General features: G+C 44.3%; 1 protein-coding gene across 1 annotated transcript; it reads right to left on the bottom strand.

The window, feature by feature from the left end:
• Positions 1–4,154: 4,154 nt before the first annotated feature.
• Positions 4,155–6,342, bottom strand: LOC138367683 (uncharacterized). Its single transcript, XM_069329646.1, has 2 exons — positions 5,443–6,342; positions 4,155–4,208 (listed from the first exon to the last, which is right to left on the bottom strand). Exons 1-2 carry the CDS (start codon positions 6,340–6,342, stop codon positions 4,155–4,157), a joined length of 954 nt encoding a protein of 317 aa, XP_069185747.1.
• Between the last annotated feature and the right edge of the window lie 5,435 nt (positions 6,343–11,777).

The raw sequence follows: 11,777 nt of genomic DNA on the forward strand, positions 1-11,777 counted from the left end.
ACACTCAAAGTGTATCCATGTACACTTGGATACACTCAAAGTGTATCCATGTACACTTGGATACACTCAAAGTGTATCCATGTACACTTGGATACACTCAAAGTGTATCCATGTACACTTGGATACACTCAAAGTGTATCCATGTACACTTGGATACACTCAAAGTGTATCCATGTACACTTGGATACACTCAAAGTGTATCCATGTACACTTGTATACACACAAAGTGTATCCACGTACACTTGGATACACTCAAAGTGTATTCATGTACACTTGGATACACACAAAGTGTATCCATGTACACTTGGATACACTCAAAGTGTATCCATGTACACTTGGATACACTCAAAGTGTATCCACGTACACTAGGATACACTCAAAGTGATCTCGTGTGCAGCCGGATTCATTCCAAGTGGATCAATGTACACTCCAAGTGATTGCGAATGCGCTCTATTTTTCCTTGGTGATTCTATATACACTCATATATACCCCATGAGACATCATGTCCTCTCACATACACTCTAAGCAAATCAATATATACATTTGAGTACTCTTCAAATAACTGTGATCACTTGGGTGCGCCCTGAGGCACTCGCTAGGTCTGGACACTGGGTTTATCACCAAAGTACTAGGCCACAGGTATTTATAAACGTCTAAGCCACAGGTATTTATAAACGACTATGCCACAGGTATTTACAAACGACTATGCCACAGGTATTTAAAAACGACTATGCCACAGGTATTTAAAAACGACTATGCCACAGGTATTTAAAAACGACTATGCCACAGGTATTTACAAACGACTAAGCCACAGGTATTTACAAACGTCTAAGCCACAGGTATTTACAATCGACTATGCCACAGGTATTTAAAAACGACTATGCCACAGGTATTTACAAACGACTATGCCACAGGTATTTACAAACGACTAGGCCACAGGTATTTACAAACGACTAGGCCACAGGTATTTACAAACGACTATGCCACAGGTATTTAAAAACGACTATGCCACAGGTATTTAAAAACGACTATGCCACAGGTATTTACAAACGACTATGCCACAGGTATTTAAAAACGACTATGCCACAGGTATTTAAAAACGACTATGCCACAGGTATTTAAAAACGACTAAGCCACAGGTATTTATAAACGACTATGCCACAGGTATTTAAAAACGACTATGCCACAGGTATTTACAAACGACTATGCCACAGGTATTTAAAAACGACTATGCCACAGGTATTTACAAACGACTAGGCCACAGGTATTTAAAAACGACTAGGCCACAGGTATTTAAAAACTACTATGCCACAGGTATTTAAAAACGACTATGCCACAGGTATTTAAAAACGACTATGCCACAGGTATTTAAAAACGACTATGCCACAGGTATTTACAAACGATAATACAGAAAATACATGTATATGAGGATGAGCACCTGGATAAATAAACACATAACTGAGAGGAAGGAAGCACAAATTAAATATCATTGAGGAAGTCTATAAGATATAACATGAACAGGAAGATCAGAGAATAATCATATATACGTGATCCTTCAAGCCCAGTGAACACCTGAGTCCTTCATGGGAACGGTTATGGAGAACATGAACAAGAACAAAAACATGGTTAGAACTTTGTTCTTATAGTTCGTTAAACAACGACAAACAATAATGAGTTAGTGTTTAACAAAGAAACAATAATTAAGAAAGAAAGAATAATAGGTTAACAAAGAAACAAACAATAATGGATTTAACAAAGAAAGAACCAATAAAGGATTCAACTAAGAAATAAACAATAATAGGTTGAACAAAGAAACACATAAATGTTCAACATTGCCAATAAAAGGTTAAAGAGAAAGTGCAAAATGAAAACTTTGAACAAAAACGTCCACAATGAAAACAACAAAAGACAAACAAATACTCTGGGAAATATAGAGCAAACAGATCACATAATTGAAGCTTACATATAACAGCAAACAACCAGATGTAAACACACAATAAATATTAATTACGTGTTTATGCGCGGGGCAGAGAATGGCAGCCTCTCTGATTGAGCGGTATTGCCTTTGTTGCAGGTCAAAGGTCAGAGTGTTACTAATTAGCGTCAGCTGACGAGCAGATTGGGGGGGGGGGAGTATGGAAGAAGTGGGATGGTGGTGGAGGGAGAGGGTGGATGGTGGGTGGATGGTGGTGGAGGGAGAGGGTGGATGGTGGTGGAGGGAGAGGGTGGATGGTGGTGGAGAGAGAGGGTGGATGGTGGTGGAGAGAGAGGTGGATGGTGGTGGAGGGAGAGGGTGGATGGTGGTGGAGGGAGAGGGTGGATGGTGGTGGAGGGAGAGGGTGGATGGTGGTGGAGAGAGAGGGTGGAATGGTGGTGGAGGGAGAGGGTGGAATGGTGGTGGAGGGAGAGGGTGGATGGTGGTGGAGGGAGAGGGTGGAATGGTGGTGGAGGGAGAGGGTGGATGGTGGTGGAGGGAGAGGGTGGATGGTGGTGGGAGGAGAGGGTGGATGGTGGTGGAGAGAGAGGTCGATGGTGTGGAGAGAGAGGGTGGATGGTGGTGGAGAGAGAGGTGGATGGTGGTGGAGAGAGAGGGTGGATGGTGGTGGAGGGAGAGGGGTGGATGGTGGTGGAGGGAGAGAGTGGATGGTGGTGGAGGGAGAGGGGTGGATGGTGGTGGAGGGAGAGGGTGGATGGTGATGGAGGGAGAGGGTGGATGGTGGTGGAGGGAGAGGATGGATGGTGGTGGAGGGAGAGGGTGGATGGTGGTGGAGGGAGAGGGGTGGATGGTGGTGGAGGGAGAGGGTGGATGGTGATGGAGGGAGAGGGTGGATGGTGGTGGAGGGAGAGGTGGATGGTGGTGGAGGGAGAGAGTGGATGGTGGTGGAGAGAGAGGGTGGATGGTGGTGGAGGGAGAGGGTGGATGGTGGTGGAGGGAGAGGGGTGGATGGTGGTGGAGGGAGAGGGTGGATGGTGGTGGAGAGAGAGGGTGGATGGTGGTGGAGGGAGAGGGTGGATGGTGGTGGAGGGAGAGGGGTGGATGGTGGTGGAGGGAGAGGGGTGGATGGTGGTGGAGGGAGAGAGTGGATGGTGGTGGAGGGAGAGGGTGGATGGTGGTGGAGGGAGAGAGTGGATGGTGGTGGAGAGAGAGGGTGGATGGTGGTGGAGGGAGAGGGTGGATGGTGGTGGAGGGAGAGGGGTGGATGGTGGTGGAGGGAGAGGGTGGATGGTGGTGGAGAGAGAGGGTGGATGGTGGTGGAGGGAGAGGGTGGATGGTGGTGGAGGGAGAGGGGTGGATGGTGGTGGAGGGAGAGGGGTGGATGGTGGTGGAGGGAGAGAGTGGATGGTGGTGGAGGGAGAGGGGTGGATGGTGGCTACTTATTGTTGCTTATCTATCAGTGACTAGAGAATAATAGGAAATGACATTGCAGACGAAGCTGCGAAACTTGCAACTAAGAGAAGAAATGTAGACATTTACATACCACAGAGTCTATCACAGATTAAGAAAGTAATTAGAAACAGAGCAATGCAAAAGATGTACAGTGACCACAACACAGCAGTTGCAACATCAGGATCTGCGGGTTGGTACAAGAATTCAACCAACTACGAACCACTTAGTTTGATGAAAGGGAACAGTAGAACAACAGCAGTACACTCACATCGCATCAGGCTTGGATACCCATGTGCATGGGAAATAGGCTTACAGGTTCCGGAAGATGAGAGGAAATGTCAACACTGTGGAGAAATGCCCAACAGACCACTGGAATATTATCTAACACAGTGCACAGTTACAACCACAACAGACCACTGGAACATTATCTAACACAGTGCACAGTTACAAACCCATTAAGATTTCAACTTAGATTCAACAGAGCAGAAGAAGTTGTTAAACACATATGGCAAAATCTTACTGAAGCGACCATACGAGTCATAAATACTCATCCTCCGCCCAAGTAAAACAGAAACAAGCAACATTTAGTGGGCCAGCCAGAGGCTTAGGGCCCACGCAGTGGGCCAGCCAGAGGCTTAGGGCCCGCGCAGTGGGCCAGCCAGAGGCTTAGGGCCCACGCAGTGGGCCAGCCAGAGGCTTAGGGCCCGCGCAGTGGGCCAGCCAGAGGCTTAGGGCCCGCGCAGGAATATCCCTGCAAAAAAAGTGACTAAAGGGAAGTTAAGTCTAGCTCGTTATGCCCCACCAACTGACCTTGATGAACCTGTTGAGTTATAATTTAACTGTTCTGATGTAAGAATTCTTAGTCGAATGTGGCCTTAAAGTTGTGACTGGAGGTGGCTTCCACAGCTTCTGTCAATGATTATTCTTGACCACCCGCCCCAGGGTATGAGTACTTCCATACATTTTATTTGACACAATCTATATTTAAAAAGGTTCCCCTTATACATCTTGTCTACATATATAGCTAGATCTATTTGCCTCAGTATATTCCAGTATATGTTAACAATTAGCAAATATAAAAAGTAAAAGTAATTATCAAAACATATTGTATGTAGTGGTCATACACTCTGAGATTAAATTCCCTTAATCTGTGCTAGTAGATTTGTCCTCTCGTCGCAGGAGCCAGTCTTGTTGCAACCAGGGAGCCGGTCGGCAGAGCGGACAGCACACTGGAATTGTGATCCTGTGGTCCTGGGTTCGATCCCAGGCGCCGGCGAGAAACAATGGGCAGAGTTTCTTTCACCCTATGCCCCTGTTACCTAACAGTAAAATAGGTACCTGGGTGTTAGTCAACTGTCACGGGCTGCTTCCTGGGGGTGGAGGCCTGGTTGAGGACCGGGCCGCGGGGACACTAAAAAGCCCCGAAATCATCTCAAGATAACCTCAAGATAACCATCTTAATCTTCGTGTCTTGAGCTTCACAAGGTGTGATTTCCGATGCTGCTGATTGTAACAGCAGCCGCACGTAAGAAAATTCGTGAAAGCATTAAAAGGTTTTCCAATCTCCTATATGCTGTTGTCGTTATCCTGCTTAGCCTCTGGTACTTGTGTTTGAATTATAAATAACGCTAAAATATTTTTATCTTCAAGATTCCAGTAGTTACATTTATATAATGATGTAGATTCCAACTGGCCTCTTGTCTCTCTTTGCTGTCTCTATTACCTTACACTTGTTTGGGCTGAACACTAATAGCCATGTGACTGTCCGCTCATGGCGCTTGTCAACGTGCTTCTGTAAATCTCCGCAGTCCATAAAGGGGAAAGTAGAGTGAGAGGGTGAAGATGGAGAGGGCACTTGACCAGTTAAAATGAACGTGGCGATTGAATAACTGACTGTCTATATATCTCCTCTCTGTCTCTGTCTCTGTCTCTGTCTGTCTGTCTGTCTGTCTCTCTCTCTCTCTCTCTCTCTCTCTCTCTCTCTCTCTCTCTCTCTCTCTCTCTCTCTCTCCCTCCATTAGTAATGGTACTGATGTTCCAACATCCAGCTTCACCTTGTGAGCATCCAGCATCACCCTGAGAGCATCCAGCATCATCCTGAGAGCATCCAGCATCACCCTGTGAGCATCTATCACCACCCTGAGAGCATCCAGCATCACCCTGAGAGCATCCATCATCATCCTGAGAGCATCCAGTATCACCCTGTGAGCATCTATCATCACCCTGAGAGCATCCAGCATCACCCTGAGAGCATCCAGCATCATCCTGAGAGCATCCAGCATCACCCTGTGAGCATCCATCATCACCCTGAGAGCATCCAGCATCACCCTGAGAGCATCCTGCATCACCTTGAGAGCATCCATCATCACCCTGAGAGCATCCATCATCACCCTGCGAGCATCCAGCATCACCCTGAGAGCATCCAGCATCACCCTGAGAGCATCCATCATCACCCTGAGAGCATCCAGCATCACCCTGAGAGCATCCAGCATCACCCTGAGAGCATCCATCATCACCCTGAGAGCATCCAGCATCACCCTGAGAGCATCCAGCATCACCCTGAGAGCATCCAGCATCACCCTGAGAGCATCCAGCATCACCCTGTGAGCATCCAGCATCACCCTGAGAGCATCCAGCATCACCCTGAGAGCATCCATCATCACCCTGAGAGCATCCAGCATCACCCTGAGAGCATCCATCATCACCCTGAGAGCATCCAGCATCACCCTGAGAGCATCCAGCATCACCTTGAGAGCATCCAGCATCACCCTGAGAGCATCCAGCATCACCCTGAGAGCATCCAGCATCACCCTGGGAGCATCCAGCATCACCCTGAGAGCATCCAGCATCACCCTGGGAGCATCCAGCATCACCCTGAGAGCATCCAGCATCACCCTGAGAGCATCCATCATCACCCTGAGAGCATCCAGCATCACCCTGGGAGCATCCAGCATCAGCCCATTATTTTGACCCCTTGTTTACCTCGCAGCGCTATTTTATAAATTCATAATATAACGTTAACAATATAATGTTTAAGCTAATTATCTTTTAAATGTTATGTATCTTGTCGATGTTCTGTTTAAAGATTACTTTATATTGTGCTTGAAATACTGTTAACTTAGTCGTGTACAAATGAGTACCCAAATAATGAATTAAGTTTGAATTAATAAATATAGTAATTGTTTGTGTCAGGAGACAGGCAGCCATTGTGTATATATATATATATATATATCTATATATATATATATATATATATAAATATATATATATATATATATATATATATATATATATATATATATATATATATATATATATATATATATATATATATATATTCTCGTATTCGAGATATATATATATCGAGATTATATATATAGATTCGAGATTATATATATATTCTCGTATTCGTATTCTCTGGGTTTGAGAATATTGTCAAGGCCTTGAAACTTTTTAATATAGATGTAATGTTTAGCTACGAAAACACTGTTGGTAAGCTATTAGTAAGGAACAGCCCTCGTAGTGATAATTGCGTCATTTATAAAATACCTTGTAAGGAATGTAATAAGTTCTATGTCGGGCAAACATCTAAAGATTTAAAATGTAGAATATCGCAACATAAATACTCTGTAAGACATGGCCAATTATCTAATGCTTTGTTTGTGCATTTGTCAGAAAAAGCTCACCAAATTGATTGGGAGAGTGCGTCTTCAATAACAAATTGTAAAAGCACCTATAACAGAAACATAATTGAATCCGCTTTGATACAGATCACCAAAGAAAGTAATTTGAATATTAGCAGTGGTCTATATAACTTAGATCCATTTCTAATAGATCAGCTAAAGGGCGATTTAAGTAGAATCATTGAAAAACATTTGTCTCACTAATTTATTGTATATATTTACCTCTTTATGTTATAATTACCTATGTATTATGCTTGTATGTCTGCTATATCAGATGGGCCATTGGGCTACATCGGATGGGCCAATTGGGTGCATCTGATGGGCCAATGGGCCTTCTGCGTTGTCCAAGTATTGTACCTCACCTTACTTCACCACTCTCTCCTGCCTATTTATACCCATCACTCGATCTGTAAAATGACCTTCTGAAGATGTATTTAATATACGAAAGCACTTAAGGAAATTTCCTGTTTCATTTTTCCTTCGTGGTCTGACATTGTCACATTCTTAATCACGTGTTTATTTTCGTGATATACACACATATATATATATATATATTAGTATATTTTGGTAGCAGTCTTTCCTGTAGACATATATTATTAAATATGACCGAAAAAGTAAGATTAATAATTCTAACACGAATTTTCTCAATCTTTCGTACATTATGCTTCACTGTTGGAGGTAAATCAAAAATCACTTCTCCAAAATTCATTTTTATTTCTAGTCTGACGCAACACGGGCGCGTTTCGTAAAACTTATTACATTTTCAAAGACTTCACAAATACACAACTGATTAGAACTTGCGTTTCCCTGATTTTATATCTACATTTGAGTGAGGTGGGAAGGGTGATGTGGCATTACATTTGAGTGAGGTGGGAAGGATGATGTGGCATTAACACAAGACAGAACACTAGAGGATATTAATAGGGTATTAAAAGTATCAACACAAGACAGAACAGGAACAATGGGTATTGAATAGAAGTGTTTGTAGAAAGCCTATTGGTCCATATTTCTTGATGCTTCTATATTGGAGCGGAGTCTTGAGGTGGGTAGAATATAGTTGTGCAATAATTGGCTGTTGATTGCTGGTGTTGACTTCTTGATGTGTAGTGCCTCGCAAACGTCAAGCCGCCTGCTATCGCTGTATCTATCGATGATTTCTGTGTTGTTTACTAGGATTTCTCTGGCGATGGTTTGGTTATGGGAAGAGATTATATGTTCCTTAATGGAGCCCTGTTGTTTATGCATCGTTAAGCGCCTAGAAAGAGATGTTGTTGTCTTGCCTATATACTGGGTTTTTTGGAGCTTACAGTCCCCAAGTGGGCATTTGAAGGCATAGACGACGTTAGTCTCTTTTAAAGCGTTCTGTTTCGTGTCTGGAGAGTTTCTCATGAGTAGGCTGGCCGTTTTTCTGGTTTTATAGTAAATCGTCAGTTGTATCCTCTGATTTTTGTCTGTATGGATAACGTTTCTATTAACAATATCTTTCAGGACCCTTTCCTCTGTTTTATGAGCTGTGGAAAAGAAGTTCCTGTAAAATAGTCTAATAGGGGGTATAGGTGTTGTGTTAGTTGTCTCTTCGGAGGTTGCATGGCTTTTCACTTTCCTTCTTATGATGTCTTCGATGAAACCATTGGAGAAGCCGTTATTGACTAGAACCTGCCTTACCCTACAGAGTTCTTCGTCGACTTGCTTCCATTCTGAGCTGTGGCTGAGAGCACGGTCGACGTATGCGTTAACAACACTCCTCTTGTACCTGTCAGGGCAGTCGCTGTTGGCATTTAGGCACATTCCTATGTTTGTTTCCTTTGTGTAGACTGCAGTGTGGAAACCTCCGCCCTTTTCCATGACTGTTACATCTAGAAAAGGCAGCTTCCCATCCTTTTCCGTCTCGTAAGTGAAACGCAGTACGGAACTCTGCTCAAATGCCTCCTTCAGCTCCTGCAGATGTCTGACATCAGGTACCTGTGTAAAAATGTCGTCAACATACCTGCAGTATATGGCCGGTTTCAAGTTCATGTCGACTAAGACTTTTTGCTCGATGGTACCCATGTAGAAGTTTGCAAACAGGACACCTAGGGGAGAACCCATGGCGACCCCATCTACTTGCTTATACATGTGCCCATCCGGGCTCAAGAAGGGTGCCTCTTTAGTACAAGCTTGGAGTAGTTTCCTCAGAATACTTTCTGGCATGTCAAGAGGAGTACAGGCTGGATCACGATACACTCTGTCGGCTATCATTCCGATTGTCTCGTCCACAGGTACGTTGGTAAACAGCGATTCTACGTCCAACGAGGCTCTTATCCCTGTGGCCCGTGCGCCCCGCAGTAAGTCCACAAATTCCTTTGGAGACTTCAGGCTGAAGGCGCAAGGAACATAAGGGGTCAGCAGGCCGTTGAGTCGCTTCGCCAATCTGAACGTGGGTGTGGGTATCTGGCTAATGATTGGCCGAAGTGGGTTTCCAGGCTTGTGTTGTGTTGTGTTGTTGTAAGAGGAGTGTTGTTAACGCATACGTCGACCGTGCTCTCAGCCACAGCTCAGAATGGAAGCAAGTCGACGAAGAACTCTGTAGGGTAAGGCAGGTTCTAGTCAATAACGGCTTCTCCAATGGTTTCATCGAAGACATCATAAGAAGGAAAGTGAAAAGCCATGCAACCTCCGAAGAGACAACTAACACAACACCTATACCCCCTATTAGACTATTTTACAGGAACTTCTTTTCCACAGCTCATAAAACAGAGGAAAGGGTCCTGAAAGATATTGTTAATAGAAACGTTATCCCTACAGACAAAAATCAGAGGATACAACTGACGATTTACTATAAAACCAGAAAAACGGCCAGCCTACTCATGAGAAACTCTCCAGACACGAAACAGAACGCTTTAAAAGAGACTAACGTCGTCTATGCCTTCAAATGCTCACTTGGGGACTGTAAGCTCCAAAAAACCCAGTATATAGGCAAGACAACAACATCTCTTTCTAGGCGTTTAACGATGCATAAACAACAGGGCTCCATTAAGGAACATATAATCTCTTCCCATAACCAAACCATCGCCAGAGAAATCCTAGTAAACAACACTGAAATCATCGATAGATACAGCGATAGCAGGCGGCTTGACGTTTGCGAGGCACTACACATCAAGAAGTCAACACCAGCAATCAACAGCCAATTATCTGGAGTATACATCTGGTATACTCCAGATGTACTCCAGGTATATTCCAGGTGTACTCCAGGTGTACTCCAGGTATATTCCAGGTGTACTCCATGTATACTCCAGGTTTACTCCAGATATACTCTAGGTGTACTTTATGTATACTGCAGGTGTACTGTCACCCACCTCTTACCTCCCTCTCCCCCACTCTCCTACGTTGACCCTTCCCTCCTCCCTCACTCCACTTCTATTTGTTGGCTCTCTCTCCCTTTCTCTTCCTTACTCACCAGCTTCACCCACTTCTATTACCATACCTCTCTCCATTTATACCTCTCCCTTACCCATCCTCTCCCCTTCCACATTCCCTTAAATTAACCATTGTGTTCTATCTCACCTTGTTATTCATATATTTACTCACCGTCTTTATCCAATCACTTAATTCCTTTAGTGCACTCCACCTTATACTCACCAATACCCTTTTCCCTTCAATCACTCGACCAGTCTCTACTTCTACCTGTTTGAACTTTCCTTACATCTAACTCACCTTCATTCACTTGTACTCAAAGGTCACACCCAATTATTCACTTCTATTCACCCATCACACTTCTTTATTCACTTTTTTATTCACGTCTACTCACCCTTAGTTCAAATCTGCTCACCTTTCACACCGTTGTTCACTTCTACTCAACAGTTTTGTCCATCTCATACAAATTATTTTCCTTCTCATATTCACTGTCCTTCATGAAATGAACATCACTTTCTCCACGTTCTCGCGTCCCACATCTCTCTTTCTCACATTCCTCTCTCTCTCTCTCTCTCTCTCTCTCTCTCTCTCTCTCTCTCTCTCTCTCTCTCTCTCTCTCTCTCTCTCTCTCTCTCTCTCTCTCTCTCTCTCTCTCTCTCACTCTCTCTCTCTCTCTCTCTCTCTCTCTCTCTCTCTCTCTCTCTCTCTCTCTCTCTCTCTCTCTCTCTCTCTCTCTCTCTCTCTCTCTCTCTCTCTCTCTCTCTCTCTCACTCTCTCTCTCTCTCTCTCTCTCTCTCTCTCTCTCTCTCTCTCTCTCTCTCTCTCTCTCTCTCTCTCTCTCTCTCTCTCTCTCACTCACTCACTCACTCTCTCTCTCTCTCTCTCTCTCTCTCTCTCTCTCTCTCTCTCTCTCTCTCTCTCTCTCTCTCTCTCTCTCTCTCTCTCTCTCTCTCTCTCTCTCTCTCTCTCTCTCTCACTCTCTCTCTCTCTCTCACTCTCTCTTTCTCTCTCTCTCTCTCTCTCTCTCTCTCTCTCTCTCTCTCTCTCTCTCTCTCTCTCTCTCTCTCTCTCTCTCTCTCTCTCTCTCTCTCTCTCTCTCTCTCACTCACTCACTCACTCACTCACTCACTCTCTCTCACTCTCTCTCTCTCTCTCTCTCTCTCTCTCTCTCTCTCTCTCTCTCTCTCTCTCTCTCTCTCTCTCTCTCTCTCTCTCTCTCTCTCTCTCTCTCTCTCACTCTCTCTCTCTCTCTCACTCTCTCTTTCTCTCTCTCTCTCTCTCTCTCTCTCTCTCTCTCTCTCTCTCTCTCTCTC

The sequence above is a fragment of the Procambarus clarkii genome, chromosome 23 (genome assembly GCF_040958095.1).
Source record: "Procambarus clarkii isolate CNS0578487 chromosome 23, FALCON_Pclarkii_2.0, whole genome shotgun sequence".
Lineage (NCBI taxonomy): Eukaryota > Metazoa > Arthropoda > Malacostraca > Decapoda > Cambaridae > Procambarus > Procambarus clarkii.

Coding starts and splice junctions, on each gene's coding strand:
- LOC138367683 (XM_069329646.1), bottom strand. CDS start 6,342: ATGCTGGATGCTCCCAGGGTGATGCTGGATGCTCTCAGGGTGATGATG. Junction 4,209..5,442: donor TGATGCTGGATGCTCACAAG/GTGAAGCTGGAT, acceptor ATAACTCAACAG/GTTCATCAAGGTCAGTTGGT.